The sequence below is a fragment of the Morchella sextelata genome (genome assembly GCF_020137385.1).
Source record: "Morchella sextelata strain SCLS chromosome Unknown scls_24, whole genome shotgun sequence".
NCBI classification, from domain to species: Eukaryota; Fungi; Ascomycota; class Pezizomycetes; order Pezizales; family Morchellaceae; genus Morchella; species Morchella sextelata.
Window position 1 is genome coordinate 25825 of NW_025408639.1, and position 19453 is coordinate 45277.

The 19453-nt window shown below is 43.4% G+C and overlaps 5 protein-coding genes across 5 annotated transcripts; 3 read left to right on the plus strand and 2 right to left on the minus strand.

Moving 5' to 3' along the window:
- Positions 1–1724: 1724 nt before the first annotated feature.
- Positions 1725–2711, plus strand: H6S33_007593 (uncharacterized protein; the record flags this gene model as incomplete). The annotated part of the gene is made up of 2 exons (XM_044839313.1): positions 1725–2227; positions 2420–2711. The coding sequence occupies 2 exons, from the start codon at positions 1725–1727 to the stop codon at positions 2709–2711; spliced, it is 795 nt and encodes a 264-aa protein (XP_044688466.1).
- A 1958-nt stretch (positions 2712–4669) lies between these two features.
- On the minus strand, positions 4670–5230 carry H6S33_007594 (uncharacterized protein; the record flags this gene model as incomplete). The annotated part of the gene is made up of 2 exons (XM_044839324.1): positions 4670–5093; positions 5184–5230. The coding sequence occupies 2 exons, from the start codon at positions 5228–5230 to the stop codon at positions 4670–4672; spliced, it is 471 nt and encodes a 156-aa protein (XP_044688467.1).
- Positions 5231–6737: 1507 nt separating this feature from the next.
- On the minus strand, positions 6738–7235 carry H6S33_007595 (uncharacterized protein; the record flags this gene model as incomplete). The annotated part of the gene is made up of 1 exon (XM_044839335.1): positions 6738–7235. One exon carries the CDS (start codon positions 7233–7235, stop codon positions 6738–6740), a length of 498 nt encoding a protein of 165 aa, XP_044688468.1.
- A 2838-nt stretch (positions 7236–10073) lies between these two features.
- Positions 10074–10918, plus strand: H6S33_007596 (uncharacterized protein; the record flags this gene model as incomplete). The annotated part of the gene is made up of 3 exons (XM_044839346.1): positions 10074–10576; positions 10653–10671; positions 10718–10918. The coding sequence occupies 3 exons, from the start codon at positions 10074–10076 to the stop codon at positions 10916–10918; spliced, it is 723 nt and encodes a 240-aa protein (XP_044688469.1).
- Positions 10919–13050: 2132 nt separating this feature from the next.
- Positions 13051–13548, plus strand: H6S33_007597 (uncharacterized protein; the record flags this gene model as incomplete). The annotated part of the gene is made up of 1 exon (XM_044839027.1): positions 13051–13548. One exon carries the CDS (start codon positions 13051–13053, stop codon positions 13546–13548), a length of 498 nt encoding a protein of 165 aa, XP_044688470.1.
- Between the last annotated feature and the right edge of the window lie 5905 nt (positions 13549–19453).

The window sequence follows — 19453 nt, forward strand, 5'->3', positions numbered from 1 at the left end:
TGAATATGGGTAGTTAGGGTTATGAGCGTTCAAATCTGAATTGGTTACATGTACAAAATACAATGCTCGGTCAAAATGAAATACAATGTGTATTTGGTGGTGGTCGAAACCTGGATGTGGGTAGTTAGGGTTAGGAGCGTTGAAAGTTGGTTTGGTTACGTGCACAAAATACAATCTTCGGTCAAAATGAAATACTTGAATGTGTATTTGGTGGTGGTTGGAACCTGGATGTGGGTAGTTAGGGTTACGAGCCTTGAAGTGGGATTTTGGTTAGGGTTAGAGAATACGGTTTTCGGTCAAAATGAAATGCATGAATCTGTATTACGAGGTGGTTTAAACCTGGCTGTTGGCGGTTAGGGTTACGAGCATTGCCATCTGGTTCGGTTAGGTGTGCAAAATAGAATTTTCGGCAGAAATGAAATACATAAATCTGTATTTGGTGGTGGTTTGTACCTGGCTGTTGGCGGTTAGGGTTACGAGCGTCGAAGTGGTATTCGCCCAATGCGGTAACCCGGGGTTCAGAATCCTAAATGCGTGTATTTCATCGAACCGCAAGATGGGGAAACACGGGATGATTCAGTTTTGAACGCTGTCATGATTATAGGATAGAGAATGCACGCTCGGTACGGTGCAGTTGTCGATTGTTGTGAGTCTCGGTGATGGAGTGAACCAGGACGGGTCGCCAAGACTCACAGTGAGTTACCCTACTCAACGGCCCCCACCCACCACCTCCGCCCCCGCAATCACGACCACGACCCCCTGTACGCGCATACCTGATGATGGGAATGGACTCGGGTCGTCCTGTTCGACCCATAGCCACGGAGCCCGGAATTGTGGGGCGACGGTTCCCGGGCAACCTCAAAATCCTGTCCGACATTCGACTACTAGAGTTAACCCTAGTTAACCCTAGTTCGGCCCGTAACCCTAGCTAACCCTAGCTAACCCTAGTTAACCCTAGTTCGGCCCGTAACCCTAGTTAACCCTAGTTAACCCTAGTTCGGCCCGTAACCCTAGCTAACCCTAGTTAACCCTAGTTCGGCCCGTAACCCTAGCTAACCCTAGTTAACCCTAGTTCGGCCCGTAACCCTAGCTAACCCTAGTTAACCCTAGTTCGGCCCGTAACCCTAGTTAACCCTAGTTAACCCTAGTTAACCCTAGTTCGGCCCGTAACCCTAGTTAACCCTAGCTAACCCTAGTTAACCCTGATTTGGCCTGTAACCCGTATTTGGCCTGTCATCCCAGTTAACCCTATCTACCCCTAGCACTAGGTCACCCGAGCTAACACTCAACAGCCCCCACCCACTACCTCCACTCCAGATATCACAATCATGTTGCCTTTTACCCACATACCTGACGATGCTGATGAATTCTATTCGTTTTGGCCAACGTATAGCAACGGAATCGGGAATTGTACGGGTACGGTTCTCGCCCAACCGAACAATCGTGTCCTAAGTTGCCCTAGCAAAATGGTTTCTGTACAATCACCAACCGTTACGATCAAATCTTAACGCCCAAAGTCACCTCAGGTCTGCAAACTCACACCGGTGCTTCTGGATAAAATCCGGCCTCATTCAGCTTCAGACCCTAAGTAATTCTCCTCGGAAGAGGCTGTGGATCACACCTTCGGTAAGACAGTAGACCGAAACCTAACTTTGAGACACGGTGATGTCTTTTAGAAGAAAAGATGCTACATCCCAAATCACCGAGAGCTCAAACCAAAAATCATGAGCGCCCTACATGATTCGAAGCCCACAAGCCACATGGGTCAATTCAAAACTGCAGAGCATCTTCGGGCACTGTTCTTTTGCCCAAAGATGGACAATGATATGGGAGAATACGTATGGAGTTGCGATACATGTCAAAGCAATAAAAGCTCCAGTCATGAAAAGTACAGGATGCTACCATATTCAGAGGTCCCCAATACTCCTTGCAGCTCCATCTCTATGGACTTTTTCGTTAGTTTGCCAGAATCTGAAGCCTATACCCGTATCGGGGTTATTGTTGAACGCTTGACAAAAATCACCTACTTCATACCGCTCAAGACCGAGGCAACAATCAAGGAACTTTCGCAGATATTCCTTCAAGAAATATGCCGACTACATGGACTATCCGAATTATTCATTTCTGATCGGGACTTCAGATTCGAAAGCAAGTTCTGGCATTCATTGATCAAGCTTCTCGGAGTCAACCTTTGTCTGTCTACGGCATATCGTCCCCAAGCTGACAGGTGAACTGAGAGGGTCAATCAAACGCTAGAGCAATATTTCAGAAACTTTTGGTCCTACCAGTAGGACGATTGGGCAGGGTTACTGCCGCTTGCACAGTACGCCTACAAAACGGCAACCCAATAGTCCACTAAAGTATCTCAATTCTACGCGAACTATGGGTTCGAGCCTGATTCCGATTGGCATTCGCGCAGAAGGAAGCTGGACAATGCCAATGTTTCCAGTCCCGTACCAAAGTTCAAGTGGAAAGCTCTTTGGAAAACTATGAGGACAGATATTTTTAAGGCACAGGCCCGGCAGAAGAAATGGTATGACCAGAAGCATATGAAACCTCCAGAACCTGAAGATGGGGATAAGGTGATGATGGACCGACGCAATATGGTTGCCAATCGACCCTCAAGCAAGCTTGACTACAAGAAACTATGTCTCTTTGAGGTTGATGAGAAACTTGTTGTTGCGTTCTACACGCTGAAGCTTCCCTCTTAATGGAACATTCATGCCGTCTTCCAAATATTTCTGCTGGAGTCCTATTTGGGACTGAAATACACTCGACGCACTGAAGTCCCTCCTACTCCAGATGAGGTCGAAGGAGAATACAGTCACGTTCTCCGACAAATAGCTAATAGCAGATGGCAATATGCTAGGCATTCGAAAGTGTTTGTAGAGTATCGCATTGTTTGGGAGGGCTATCGTTCGGAAGACTCCTGGGAACCATATGAAATTCTGCAAGGAAGAGCCGATGAGGCCCTGAAAGTATTTCATCAAAAATACCCGCAAAAACATCGGAAAATACGGGGAAACTTTATGGATCCTCAAAACACGGCGTGAGTAGCTCTGTATCCCAGAAGAAATCCGGGAACAAAAACCAACTCTCCTGTACCAGGTTTTTCATCGGTCTGACAGAGTTCGGATACCATTTTTCCCTGAAAACAATGCAAGAAACGATAGAAAACCGAAGCGTGAGGAAACCCGCATAAAAAAGACAAGGGAAAAAGAGAGATTCTTGCTAACCTCGAAATCTCCACTAGTGGGACGAAAGGTTCTATGACAAGAGTGGAGAATATGTCATTTTCTTTGTTTTTAAAAGGCATTTCATATTAGAGTTTTCTTTCTCTGATGGAAATAGAAACAGAGATGTAATTTGTACGTAATCACCAATAGAGCTACAGTTTTTCTTTTATGCCAAATACTAATATTCCAATAACACTACAGTGGACTCAAAACGAGTCTACAATAGAGGGGAGTAATGTAACAAGGCCACTATCAGGCTGTTACAAGAGAACCTATTCCATCAGTTAAGCCACCGACCCAAAGTAACAGCAGCTTGTTCTTCATCGACGCGTGAAGATTAGGGCAGTTAGGCTCCTACCTTTATTGGTATAGAGGACAGTGATCTCAATGAGTAAGAAGTATTACAAATCAAAAATAGGGGGCCGAGTAAGCCTGGAACAGAAGTACAAAGATGGCTGATAGCACAGGGAACCCCGGACGGCAGTTCCCTACCTAGGCAGTCGAATCTTTCAGGTTTCATATATCTCCAACCGATGCCGAAAGACCATGCTTTAGCACGACAGAAATGATTCTGGCGGTGTCCCGGAGTTAATGGAAAATCTAATTCCAAAAACACGTTTTAATCCCCAACACTAACCTCCGCAGTGTCAAACTGCCGGAATGCTCCTGTTTTGCTCCAGAGTATCTTTGGGGAGTGGGAGTGCGACTCAAGCTACTAAAGCAAAACTTCGGTTTACAAACACCCAAATCGGTTCTAATAAAGTTAGAATAAACAATTATTATCTGGTCGGCTGTTTCCAATAGTTCTTGAGATTCCAACCACAGATTTCTGCAAATTGAATGATTTGACTCAGACAGAAGTTCATCCAAGGTGTCGTAGTTACTCTCCTCTCCCCTGATAGAAAATAGTTGCTGTACCCCTGACTATCAATAGGCAGACTGTCAGTCGGAAAAAGAACTTGAGCAAATGCGCCGTATTCCTATAAGGGACTCGGTGTTGCCGCAGGTTGGCCTCTCATCATCAACGGATCTTTAATAGAGAGAAGACCCCTTAAAGTTATAATTTTCTAGACTTGAGAACGTTCAAACATACAAACTCCCTTTTATTCTTTCTGAACGAGTATCATCAAAACTCGCTCTCTTTATTTACACTATTCGAAAGCAAATCACGGTTGTGCCTCATCGTAGTACCTCAGTCACATGTTTTTATCGATCGTCACTGACATGGTCGCATATGCTTCCACCATATTGGGTCTGTCTGTTCGATAGGTCATGACGTCTCTAAAGTTGTCAGACAATCTTTCCGCCAATTCGTCAATCTTGACCCCTTTATTGTAATGCAAGTGAGACATGTTTCTGATAAACTGCGAGTAGTAGGTGGCAAAGTCTCCTTTGCCTTGCCTCAGGGGGACGAGTTGGCGGTGGATGGTACTTTAGGTATTTAGGTCTCTAAATGAGCCTTTCATCTGGGCGACAAAGAAGGTGACGGAGGAAAAGAAGTCAGCAGGATTGGCGTTAACAAGTTGTATTACCTGATCAAGAGCTCTTCCCTCCAAACAGCTGACCGCATGGATAACCTTTGCTGTCCCATTGCGGAACCGATTATGGTTGACTTCGTGCTTCATTCGGAGTTGGGTAACGAATCCGGAGATTTTGGTCCGGATGCCATCAAACTTTTCGGGGAAAGTTTCAGACCCAAAGGTGGAGACAGTGGTTGGTGCAGTAGCAGCGAAAATGGGGATAGGAACATTGGGGGCGGAGGTGGTGTGGTCAACATTGAGGTCAAGGTTGACCTGTATTACTTGCTCTTCCAGGTAGCCAATGGTTTTGTGGAAGGCGGAGAGCAGTGTACGAGCACTATCCCTCTCGTGTCGGATGCTTTAAAAGATAGTAGGGAGGTGGTCAAACAGGGCAGCAGTATTCTATTCGTACTGATTGTTAAACTACTCGATTTTGTTAGATGAGACCCATGTAGGTCGGTTGAGGGTGGACATGGCGTATGGTGCGGATTACGATGCAACGTAATCCTAGTGAGTTGGGTAGCGAGTATTCCGCAGGGTACGGGACATGGTCATAGGGGCTGGTAGGTTAATCAGCGAGAGGGGTTGGAGAAACTTACAGTAGTTTAGGTCTAGCGGTGGGAAGGTCGGAGAAGTGAGATGGCCTCCTTATAAAGGAAGAGAAAGTAGTACTTGAATAGCAATAACCAGCGTAGATTACCTAAGCCTTTGCGTACCAAAAGAAAGAGAAGAAAAGAGAGGGAAAAAGAATAGAATGGAGGGCAAAGCCCCTTAATATACATAAAGAAAGCTTAGCAATCATAAATCTCAAGTAACTCATACCCTTAAAATCGACGGAAACTTCTAGAAATCCATAGAAGTTTTCTGATCAATTCGACCCTTTGTAACCTACTATATTATTCAATCGATCTATGAAATCGGACAAGGTTTTAGGATCTGAATTGGGTTACACTGAGAACGTTCAAGCAATTGAGTGCTATACTGATCGCCACTCAGCTCAAATATGACATTCTCAATCAAAAGCATTCATAATCCTAATTCTAAAGGCTTGGGGGAATTTGGGCGCATACTGTTAATAGGTAGGTGAGGTGGAACAGATGTTATCTTGCAGACATCGTCAAATTCCTACCCTTTTACAAAATACAAAATATCAGGATACATGTTATGAAGACTGTTATCAATTAAAACAATGAGTTTTAGAGATAAGTGCTGAATATTGTTCACTCTCAAGTTCAGAATATGATCATACATTGTATATATTTCCGAATGGATTGGAAAGCCGCAACCTCGTGTTTTGGGAGAAGATATTTTGCAAACCGTAGTGCAGTATTCAATCTATTCAATATTGATCCAGAACATGGTATACCAATCAAGCCATCAAATACATTGAGTATCAATTTCAGTATTTTACTCTGCCAATAAATATTCATAGCTTTCAAACCTTCATGAACGATTGTAACAAATGAGAATTTGAATTTCTGATACACTCGCTGTTCTGATACATACTCATCAAAGGATTGTAAATAATACAAAAGGTTTTGTTTGTCAATAACTGTTAAATTTGCTGTTCTGATAAGAATGTATCTAATACGTACTGGAATATAATTCTTCTGAGATTGCTACAATCTGATTGGTTGACAGCGACAGGGGTGTTTTGTAAGCACGACACATCAAATTCGTGTGTTTGGTGCAGTTACCCTGCCCGATTTTGTTCTGTTACCCTGCCTATTTTGAGATGGTTACTCTACCCGATTAGTGCGGTTGTCCTGCCTGCTCTGAGTTGTTACCCTACCTTTTTTGTGTGTAACCCTACCTTTTTTGTGCGTTACCCTACCTTTTTTGGGCGTTACCCTGCCTGCTCAGGGCCGTTACCCTGCACATTTTCCTGCCAAGCCCAAACCCTAACCCTGACCTTACCTATGAGACCAGCCCAACCAACGGAACCCTTTATGATTAAATAATAAATATAGCTATTTAGTAGTCAAATATGAGCAGAATAGGCGAGAGAGACGAACAGTAGTTGGCGGGGAGTGCGAAGAGGGAGAGGGAAGACCAGTAAGAGCGGAAGAGGAGGTGCCAGTCTGGTGGAGGAATGGTGAAGGGAGCTGGAATATATCAGAGCTGGCACTGGAGCTGGCATTGGAGCTGGCACAGGAGCTGGCATCGAGGCGAACGCCGGAGTAGTCACTCGAGCCATCACCGGAGCGGACACAAGAGCGGGAAGACGAGCAGGAACATGAGCGGGAACAGGAGTGGGCACAAGAGCGGGCACAGGAGTGAGGGTTAGAGCTGGCACCGGAGCTGGCACCGGAGCGGGTACTGGAGCGGGTACCGGAGCTGCCACCGGAGCGGCATCAGAGCTGGTACTGGAGCTGGAAGCGAAGCGGGCACTGGAGCTTGCAGAGAAGCGGGCACTGGAGCTTGCAGAGAAGCGGGCACTGGAGCTGGCATGTATCTGAGCTGGCACTGGAGCCGGCATCTAATGGAGCTGGGACTGGAGTGGGCATTAGAGATGGCATTCGGGCGGCTCCAGCTAGAGCTGGCATATATTTGAGCCGACACCGAAGCTGACACTGGGGCTGACCTTGATTTTAGCTCGCACCAGAGTGGGCATTAGAGCTGGCACTGGACCTGGCATTGAAAATCGGAAATTGATCTCCAGAACAAGATTTAGGCATTTATGTGACATGGCCGGGAAAACAGAACATGAGACGGCAAACACAAAATTAACTAATTACTGGAGGTGCCTAGATACTACACATAGGTGGGAGAGAAGGGGACCTCAGGGTCGCGAGGTGGCGTACCTTTAGTAAGTATGAACCAATTATTAATGATATCAACCAATTTCACTGCTAATTACTGATTCGAATATTTTTCTGACAGGTATCGACTCCTATTTAGTGTTGAAACATCATACAGAAAGCTTTTCTTATCGGTATACACTTTACTTGCCATTCCGATTTGTATGCATACGTATCAAGCGATTGCCAAAAATTCTCACAAATCTTATTTAGTATACCTGATTTACATTCTGTCACAACAAGTGTGCATACAAATCGAATCATAGCAAACCATACCAACAAATCTCAATTGCAAACTCTGATGCAGTTTCTGTTTCGATTGATATTTATACCTCTCAGGCTATCACAAACAGTAGTAACCAATTTCAGCATTAGTGTTTGCTTTACATGTTGTCCTAGTAGACATGCATATCTATCCAGCGATTCAATATTGCTCAGTAGTGTCTAGAACAATAATACTATATAACCCGAAGACTGGTAATTGCAACCTTCATGGTTACGTATCGGAATTAGAATGTAGGACAGAATACTGAAGTGACACTTTTCTATCTATTTTTCTTCAGGTCGTTGTTATTCTATTGGTACAAAATTCAATTTTTAGTCAAAATGTAACAGATCAATGTGTATTTGGTGGTGGTTGGAACCTGAATATGGGTAGTTAGGGTTATGAGCGTTCAAATCTGAATTGAATACATGTACAAAATACAATGTTCGGTCAAAATGAAATGCATGAATCTGTATTACGAGGTGGTGTAAACTTGGCTGTTGGCGGTTAGGGTTACGAGCGTTGAAAGTTGGTTTGGTTATGTGTACAAAATACAATCTTCGGTCAAAATGAAATACATGAATCTGTATTACGAGGTGGTTTAAACCTGGCTGTTGGCGGTTAGGGTTACGAGCGTTGAAAGTTGGTTTGCTTACGTGTACAAAATACAATGTTCGGTCAAAATGAAATACTTGGATGTGTATTTGGTGGTGGTTGGAACCTGGATGTGGGTAGTTAGGGTTACGAGCGTTGAAGTGGGATTTTGGTTAGGGTTAGAGAATACGGTTTTCGGTCAAAATGAAATGCATGAATCTGTATTACGAGGTGGTTTAAACCTGGCTGTTGGCGGTTAGGGTTACGAGCGTTGAAAGTTGGTTTGCTTACGTGTACAAAATACAATGTTCGGTCAAAATGAAACACTTGAATGTGTATTTAGTGGTGGTTGGAACCTGGATGTGGGTAGTTAGGGTTATGAGCGTTCAAATCTGAATTGGTTACATGTACAAAATACAATGTTCGGTCAAAATGAAATACTTGAATGTGTATTTGGTGGTGGTTGGAACCTGAATATGGGTAGTTAGGGTTATGAGCGTTCAAATCTGAATTGGTTACATGTACAAAATACAATGCTCGGTCAAAATGAAATACAATGTGTATTTTGTGGTGGTTGAAACCTGGATGTGGGTAGTTAGGGTTACGAGCGTTGAAGTGGGATTTTGGTTAGGGTTAGAGAATACGGTTTTCGGTCAAAATGAAATGCATGAATCTGTATTACGAGGTGGTTTAAACCTGGCTGTTGGCGGTTAGGGTTACGAGCATTGCCATCTGGTTCGGTTAGGTGTGCAAAATAGAATTTTCGGCAGAAATGAAATACATAAATCTGTATTTGGTGGTGGTTTGTACCTGGCTGTTGGCGGTTAGGGTTACGAGCGTCGAAGTGGGATTTTGGTTAGGGTTAGAGAATACGGTTTTCGGTCAAAATGAAATACATAAATCTGTATTTGGTGGTGATTTGTACCTGGCTGTTGGCGGTTAGGGTTACGAGCGTCGAAGTGGGATTCGCCCAATGCGGTAACCCGCAGTTCGGAATCCGAAATTTATGTATTCCATCGAAACAGAGGATGGGGAAACGCGGCATCATTGAATTTTCTGTGCCGTCATGATCGTGGGCTCGAGACGGTGCATTCGGTGCCATGCAGTCATCGATCGTTGTACCCGCCCGGTGAGTGGCGATGCCGGGAGTGAACCAGGATGGGTTGCCAAGACTCACAGTGAGTTACCCTACTCAACGGCCCCCAACCACCACCTCCGCCCCCGCAATCACGACCACGACCCCCTGTACGCGCATACCTGATGATGGGAATGGACTCGGGTCGTCCTGTTCGACCCATATCCACGGAGCCCGGAATTGTGGGGCGACGGTTCCCGGGCAACCTCAAAATCCTGTCCGACATTCCACTACTAGAATCCTGTCCCGAGTTGCCCTAGCAGAATGGTTTCTGTACAACCACCAACCGTTATGATCAAATCATAATGGCCAAAATCACCTCAGGTCTGCATACTCACACCGGTGCTTCTGGACAAAATCCGGCCTCATGCAGCTTCAGACCCTGAGTAATTCTCCTTGGAGCAGGCTGTGAAGCACACCTTCGGTAAGGCAGTCGACCGAAACCTAACTTTGAGAGACGGTGATGTCTTTCAGAAGAAACGATGGTACATCCCAAATCACCGAGAGCTCAAACCAAAAATCATGACCGTCCTACATGATTCGAAGCCCTCAAGCCACTTGGGTCAATTCAAAACTACAGAGCATCTTCGGGCACTGTTCTTTTGCCCAAAGATGGACAATGATATGGGAGAATACATATGGAGTTGCGATACATGTCAAAGCAATAAAAGCTCCAGTCATGAAAAGTACAGGATGCTACCACATTTAGAGGTCCCCAATACTCCTTGCAGCTCCATTTCTATGGACTTTTTCGTTAGTTTGCCAGAATCTGAAGCCTATACCCGTATCGCGTTTATTTTTGGACGCTTTACAAAAATTACCTACTTCATACTGCTCAAGACCGAGGCAACAATCAAGGAACTTTCGCATATATTCCTTCAAGACATATGGCGACTACATGGACTATCCGAAGTAATCATTTCTGATCGGGACTTCAGATTCGAAAGCAAGTTCTGGCATTCATTGATCAAGCTTCTCGGAGTCAACCTTTGTCTGTCTAAGGCATATCGTCCTCAAGCTGACAGGTGAACTGAGAGGGTCAATCAAACGCTAGAGCATATTTCAGAAACGTTTGGTCCTAATAGTAGGACGATTGGGCAGGGTTACTGCCGCTTGCACAGTACGCCTACAAAACGGCAACCCAATACTCCACTAAAATATCTCAGTTCTACGCGAACTATGGGTTCGAGCCTGATTCCGATTGGCATTCGCGCAGAAGGAAGCTGGATAATGCCAATGTTTCCAGCGCCTTACTAAAGTTCAAGTGGAAAGCTCTTTGGAAAACTATGAGGACTGATATTTTTAAGGCACAGGCCCGGCAGAAGAAATGGTATGACCAGAAGCATATGAATGCTCCAGAACCTTAAGATTTGGATAAGGTGATGATGGACCGACGCAATGTGGTTGCCGATCGACCCTCAAGCAAGCTTGACTACAAGAAACCTGGTCTCTTTGAGGTTGATGAGAAACTTATTGTCGCGTTCTACAGGCGGAAGCTTCCCTCTCAGTGGAACATTCATGATGACTTCCAAATATTCCTGCTGGAGTCCTATCGGGGACTGAGATACCCTCAACGCACTGAAGTCCCTCCTACTCCAGATGAGGTCGAAGGAGAATACAGTTACGCTCTCCAAGAAATAGCTAATAGCCGATGGCAACAGGCTGGGCATTAGAAAATGTTTGTAGAGTATCGTATTGTTTGGGAGGGTTATCGTTCGGAAGACTCCTAGGAACCATACGAAATTCTGCAAGGAAGTGCCGACGAGGCCATGAAAGAATTTCATCAAAAATACCCGCAAAAACCTCGGAAAATACAGTGAAACTCTAGGGATCCTCAAAACACGACGTAAGTAGCTCTGTATCCCAGAAGAATTCCGGGAACAAAAACCAACTCTCCTGTACTAGGTTTTTCATCGGTCTGAGAGAGCTCGGATACAATCTTTCCCTGAAAACAATGCAAGAAACGAGAGAAAACAAAGGTATGAGGAAACCCGCCTCAAAAAGACAAGGGAAAAAGAAAGATTCTTGCTAACATCAAAACTCCTACTAGTGGAACGGAAAGCTCTCCGACAAGAGTGGAGAATATGTCATTTTCTTTGTTTTTAAAAGGCATTTCATGTTAGAGTTTTCTTTCTCTGATAGAGATAGAAACATAGATGTAGTTTGTACTTAATCACCAATAGAGCTACAGTTTTTCTTCTATGCCAAATACTAATGTTCCAATAACACTACAGTGGACTCAAAACGAGTCTACAATAGAGGGGAGTAATGTAACAACGCCACTATCAGGCTGTTACAAAAGAACCTATTCCATCAGTTAAGCCACGGTCCCAAAGTAACAGCAGCTTGTTCTTCATCGACGCGTGAAGATAAGGGCAGTTAGGCTCCTACCTTTAGTGGTATAGAGGACAGTGATCTCAATGAGTAAGAAGTCTTACAAGTCAAAAATAGGGGGCTGAGCAAGCCTGGAACAGAAGTACAAAGATGGCTGATAGCACAGGGAACCCAGGACGGGAGTTTCCTACCTATGCAGTCGAATCTTTGAGGTTTCATATCTCTGCAACCGACGCTCAAAGACCATGCTTTAGCACTAAAGAAATGATTCTGGCGGTGTCCGGGAGCTAATGGAAAATCTAATTCCAAAAACACGTTTTAATCCCCAACCCTAACCTCCGCAGTGTCAAACTGCCGGAATGCTCCTGTTTTGCTCCGGAGCATCTTTGGGGAGTGGGAGTACAACTCAAGCTACTAAAGCAAAACTTCGGTTTACAAACACCCAAATCGGTTCTAATAAAGTTAGAATAAACAATTATTATCTGGTCGGCTGTTTCCAATAGTTCTTAAGATTCCAACCACAGCTTTCGGCAAATTGCATGATTTGACTCGGACAGGGGTTCATTCAAGGTGTCGTAGTTACTCTCCTCTCCCCTGATAGAAAATCATTGGTGTACCCCCGACTATCAACAGGCAAACTGTCAGTCGGAAAAAGAACTTGACCAAACGCGACATGTTCTTATAAGCCACTCGGTGTTGCCCTAGGTTGACCTCTCATCATCAACGGATCTTTAATAGAGAGAAGACCCCTTAAAGTTATAATTTTCTAGACTTGAGAACGTTCAAACATACAAACTCCATTTTCTTCTTTCTGAATGAGTATCATCAAATCTCGCTCTCTTTATTTACACTATTCGAAACAGAGTCACGGTTGTGTTTCATCATAGCACGTCAATTACATGTGGTTGTCGATCGTCACTGACATGGTCGTATATGCTTCCACCATATTGGGTCTGTCCGTTCGATATGTCATGACGTCTCTAAAGTTGTCCGACAATCTTTCCGGCAATTCATCAATGTTGACTCCCATGTTGTAATATAAGTGGGACATGTTTCTGATGAACTGAGAGTAGTAGGTGGCAAAGTCTCCTTTGCCTCGCCTCAGGGGGACGAGTTGGCGGTGGTTGGTACTTCGAGTGTTTAGTTCTCTAAATGAGCCTTCCATATGGGTGACGAAGAAGGTGACGGAGGAAAAGAAGTCAGCAGGATTGGCATTAACAAGTTGTATGACCTGATCAAGGGCCCCTCCCTCCAAACAGCTGACCGCATGGATAACCTCCGCTGCCCCATTGCGGGACCGATTATGGTTCACTTCGAGCTTCATTCAGAGTTGGGTAACGAATCCGAGGATTTTGGTCCGGATGCCATCGAACTTTTCAGGGAACGTTTCAGACCCAATCATGGAGACAGTGGTTGGTGCAGTAGCAGCGAAAATGGGGATAGGAACATTGGGGGTGGGGACGGTGTGGTCAATATTGAGGTCAAGGTCGACCTGTATTACTTACTCTTCCAGGTAGTCAATGGTTTTGTGGGCGGCGGAGAGCAGTGTACGAGCACTATCCCTCTCGTGTCGGATGCTTCAAAAAATAGTAGGGAGGTGGTCAAACAGCGCAGCAGTATTCTATTCGTACTGATGGTTAAACTGCTCGATTTGGTTAGATGAGATCTATGTAGGTCAGTTGGGGGTGGACACGGCGTATGGTGCAGATTACGACGCAACGTAATCCTAGGGAGTTGGGCAGCGAGTATTCCGCAGTGCACAGGAGATGGTCATAGGGGCTGGTAGGTTGGTCGGTGGGGGGGGGTGAGGGAGCTTCCGGTGGTTCAGGGCTAGCGGTGTTAAGGTCAGAGAAGTGAGATGGCCTCCTTATAAAGGAAAAAAAAATAATACTTGAATAGCAATAGCCAGCGTAAATTACCTAAGCTTTTGCGTACCAAAAGAAAGAGAAGAAAAGAGAGGGAAAGAGAATAGAATGGAGGGCAAAGCCCCTTAATATACATAAAGAAAGCTTAGCAATCACAAATCCAAAGTGACTCATACCCTTAAACTCGACGGAATCTTGTAGAAATCCATAGAATTTTTCTGATAAATTCGACCCTTCGTAACCTACTATATTATTCAATCGATCCATGAAATCGGATAAGGTTTTAGGATCTGAATTGGGTTACACTGAGAACGCTCAAGCCATTGAGTGCGATACTGACCGTCAGTCAGCTCAAATATGACATTCTCAATCAAAACCACCCATAATCCTAATTCTAAAGGCTTGGGGGAATTCGGGCGCATACTGTTCATAGGTAGGTGAGGTGCAAGAGATGTTATCTTGCGGACATTGTCAAATTCCTACCCATTTACAAAAATACAAAATATCAGGATACACTTTATGAAGACTGTTATCAATTAAAACAATGAGTTTTAGAGATAAGTGCTGAATATTGTCTACTCTCAAGTTCAGAATATGATCATAGATTGTATATATTTCAGAATATGATCATGGATTGTATATATTTCAGAATGGATTGGAAAGCTGCAATCTCGTGTTTTGGGAGAAGATATTTTGCAAACCGTAGTGCAGTATTCAATCTATTCAATGTTGATCCAGAACATGGTATACCAATCAAGCCATCAAATACATTGAGTATCAATTTCAGTATTTTACTGTGCCAATAAATCTTCATAGCTTTCAAACCTTCATAAACGATTGTCACAAATGAGAATTTCAATTTCTGATACACTCGCTGTCCTGATACATACCTATCAAAGGATTGTAAATAATACAAAAGGTTTTGTTTGTCAATAACTGTTAAATTTGCTGTTCTGATAAAAACGTATAAGTATGAACCAATTATTAATGATATCAACCAATTTCACTGCTAATTACTGATTCGAATATTTTTCTGACAGGTATCGACTCCTATTTAGTGTTGAAACATCATACAGAAAGCTTTTCTTATCGGTATACACTTTACTTGCCATTCCGATTTGTATGCATACGTATCAAGCGATTGCCAAAAATTCTCACAAATCTTATTTAGTATACCTGATTTACATTCTGTCACAACAAGTGTGCATACAAATCGAATCATAGCAAACCATACCAACAAATCTCAATTGCAAACTCTGATGCAGTTTCTGTTTCGATTGATATTTATACCTCTCAGGCTATCACAAACAGTAGTAACCAATTTCAGCATTAGTGTTTGCTTTACATGTTGTCCTAGTAGACATGCATATCTATCCAGCGATTCAATATTGCTCAGTAGTGTCTAGAACAATAATACGATATAGCCCGAAGACTGGTAATTGCAACCTTCATGGTTACGTATCGGAATTAGAATGTAGGACAGAATACTGAAGTGACACTTTTCTATCTGTTTTTCTTCAGGTCGTTATGTTATTCTATTGGTACAAAATTCAATTTTTGATCGAAATGTAGCAGATCAATGTGTATTTGGTGGTGGTTGAAACCTACTCTTGGGTAGTTAGGGTTACGAGCGTTGAAATCTGATTTTGTTACGTGTACAAAATACAATTTTCTGTCAAAATGAAATAGATCAATGTGTATTTGGTGGTGGTTGAAACCTACTCGTGGGTAGTTAGGGTTACGAGCGTTGAAATCTGATTTTGTTACGTGTACAAAATACAATTTTCGGTCAAAATGAAATAGATCAATGTGTATTTGGTGGTGGTTGGACCCTGAATTTGGGTAGTTAGGGTTATGAGCGTTCAAATCTAATTTGGTTACATTTACAAAATACGATGTTCGGTAAAAATGAAATAGTTGAATGTGTATTTGGTGGTGGTTGGAACCTGGATGTGGGTAGTTAGGGTTACGAGCGTTGAAACTTAGTAAAGCGGTGACCTGGAGTAAAGAATTCGAGAGCGTAAGAAGACAACGGAGACAAATAGTGGGATTCGCCCAATGTGGTAACCCACAGTTCGGAATCCGAAATTTATGTATTCCATCGAAGCAGAAGATGGGAAAACGCGGCATCATTAAATTTCATGCACCGTCATAATCATACGCTCAAGACGGTGCGTTCGGTGTAATGCAGTCATCGATCGTTGTACCCGCCTGGTGAGTGGCGGTGCCGGGAGTGAACCAGGACGGGTCGCCAAGACTTACAGTGAGTTACCCTACTCAACAGCCCCCAACCACCACCTCCGCCCCCGCAATCACGATCATGACCCCCTGTACGCGCATACTTGATGATGGGAATGGACTCGGGTCGTCCTGTTCAAGCCATAGCTACCGAGCCGGGGGTTGTGGGGTGACGGTTCTCGGGCAACCTCGAAATCCTCTCCGACATTGCCCTACTAGGTCAGGCTATTGTGAAGAAACCTTTACTATTAGGGTAACTCACCTGGAACGGAAAAGAATCAGGGTTTATGGCTGCCGGCTGTCATACTTTGAGAAGTATGTTTGAAATAATAGTATGATAGAGTTCGGTTACAGACATTTGCGAGATTCAAGATTATGTGTCAGAATTGGAATGGAGAACGGGACTATGCGGGGGCGCTTTTCTATTGGAGTTAATTTTGAGTGGATGGTGTTATTTTATCATCGTTATTTTATTAGTATTAGAATACGGGCCTTGGTATGGGTTCCAAAATGTATCAATAGGAAATGGTTCTGGCCCGACTTAGTGAAATTATCAGCTATCAAGCGAGCAGAACCCGATCTATAATATTAAATCCTTTAAAAGCTACAGAACAATTGCTTAGCATTTGCATTTCCCCAAACAGATAGTGTATTTGAAATAGGTAAGCTAAGGTTTTCTAGGTAATGGTTCTCCATATGGGCTAAGTCACTAATGACTCCAATTGGCGGTCGTTGTTTTGGAGCCAGATTCTTTCTTCCTAACGCCTTCAGGATCCTCAACTTTTCAGGGATGGGGCAGGAATAGTGATATAGTCGAAAGTCTTCTCCTCTTAGGGTCGGGAAGAGGCGTATAGGGTAGAGTATTATGCCTTCTCCTAGCATGATTCCTTGCCTTCATATGACGATGGGAGGCCTATGCACAGTGGATTCTCCTGTTGTGGTCTTCTTGCTGTCTAGCTTGAATGACCGTTTGTGTAGCTGGGTTGAGGTCTGGTTCGGGGATTGTTATATAAATGAGTGTCTCGGAGAAATTACTTCTCAAATTGACTGGAGTGTTTGTTGGTGAGTAGTACCCTTCTTGCTCTTTCTCAAGGGGGCGAGTAGTGAGTATTCCGTAGGGTACGAAGGGGGTAGTAGAGGTCAGTGTGGGAACTTGCAATAGGTATTCTGAGGGACTCTAGCATTGGTAAGGGTCAACGGGACAAGGGAGCAGTAAAATGGTGGTCTTCTTGAGTAAAGAAGAGGGAAATAATAATATTGTATAGTAATAGGCAGCGTAGGTACAGAAGACGTTGCGTAAAGAAAGAAAGGAAAGAAAAGCGACAAGAAATGAAGGTGAACTCTCCTAATATACCCAAGGAAATCCCCGTGATAACAAATCCAAAGTGACTCATGCATTAACGATTGACAAAACCCGATAGAACCCAATAGAATCTTTCTGCCTAATCCAACTCCTCGTAACCCAGTGTATTAACTAATCAATCCATGAAACTCTTGAGAAGTAGGGTGACCAACAGAGAGGGAGGGAGAGTAATTACTCTGATGGTAAATGGGAGCAGTGGGGGTTGCTGATCTATTGTTTGAGGGTGCATAGGAAGGCTGGTAGCTAGATACGGGAGATCTTTCTCCGTAGCCACAAGTGTAGGTATAGGTGGACTCTTGGGAGTCTTCGATGTGTGTTGAAACTGATTCTGGCTTTGATAAAACAGCAAAGGCTGGAATGGCTTCTTGCAAAATAGCTTATTACTTTGAGTTCAATAGTAGTGCTAGTGCAGGTGGTGCTAATACAGCTCTCCTAGCTTTTCGATTATGCTTGCTGGGGTTCTTATGATTCCAGGTAATGGAATTGTCCATGTAGCGTTTTGCAGAGAATTGATTTTTTAGCTAGATGCTGATAGTGCAGGAGCAACGATGATGTGGAAGCAATGATGATTGGTCTGAGTGGCGGAAGAGTTATGATGGATTATAACGTAGGGAGAGTTGAGGTGAAGAAAAGGTGCATCTATTTCCAGACGCGTTTGTGATTTACGGGTAGGGTAACCTCTTGTTTTCATTCCTTATGAGGACGCTTGCAGGGCTTTTACCGACAAAGGTCAGTCGATCTTTGATTTAAGTAACTTGGTGTTGCTACCAATTGTTACGTGAATAGCAAGTAGTAATTTATTTATGGGAGTTAAGATGTTTTTATTAAGTCTTATCGTACAGGTTTGTTTATAATATAGACGAGCCCGGTGGACACCCATGTCCACCGGAAGTATCTTTAGTAATTATCCTACTGCAAACCTTTCAGAGGTTTTCCTTAGTGCATGCGTAGCAGATAGTGTTATAGGAATCCAGTGACACTGTGCAAATGCCTACATACAATTGATGAATTAAACAAAAAATAAAACACTCTGCAAAAGCGGAGTAGAGTGAACAAAACGAGTGATGGGTTGTGATGTGACCATGGTCGGGGAATTAAGGAACAAGTATAGGAATATATCAGCTAGTGGGGGAGCACGTTGTAAGACTACACTAGGATTAGGCTATCATGACTGTACGCTTACTTATGTGTGACTCACCTGGAATAGAATGGAAGCGGTGTTTGTAGCTGCAGGCTGTTCTACTTCGAGAAGTATGTCTAGGATAATTGTATGATACAGCTTGTTGACTGACATTTGCAAGCTTCATGTTTACGTATCGGAATTGAATGGAGAACGGGACTATGCGGGGGCACTTTTCTATTCGGGTTATCTTCGGGTTGATTATTTTAGTGTATTATTGTTATTTGATTAGTATGAGAAAGCGGGCATTGACATATGTTCCAATATGTATAAATATGAGATAGTGCTGCCTCGACTTAGTGGGATCATCAACCATCAAGTGAGCGGAATTCAGTCTACAATATTAAATCATTTAAAAGCTACATAACTATTGCTTAGCATTGGCATTTCCCTAAACAGATAGTCGCTTTCCTAGCACACAGTTCCCAAAGAAACGTTAAATAGCAAAAACGATTCATTACCAGATTCATTACACAGCGCTACTAGAGAGTATATTACATCAGTATTCACCCCTGCATTAGGTTTTGGTGGTGGTACCGGGGGTTCAGTTGGTCTATCTCCCATACATGATCGCAGCTCATGTAACCTGTTATAGATAACTTTGTAGTGATACTAGTGGATCAAGTTTGATGTATACTTTAACGTCCAAATAGGTAAAAGAATAAACCTTGCGGAAGGCTCCGGGGATGCTTATATGAGCCTAAAATAAGACTTTTATTTGATATAATCCTTTTTTCCAGATAAGATTATGTTCTTGTTGGCTCAAAAAAGCAAAAGAGGGGATTTGAACCTAGAGCATTGTAGGTAAAATGTACCTCATGGTACCCACTAAGCTATGAGAGAACTGAAATTTCTTTGCAGAGGTAATATATAGGCAGGATAGCCGATGAAATGCTAGTAAAATCGGAAATTACAGATCTTA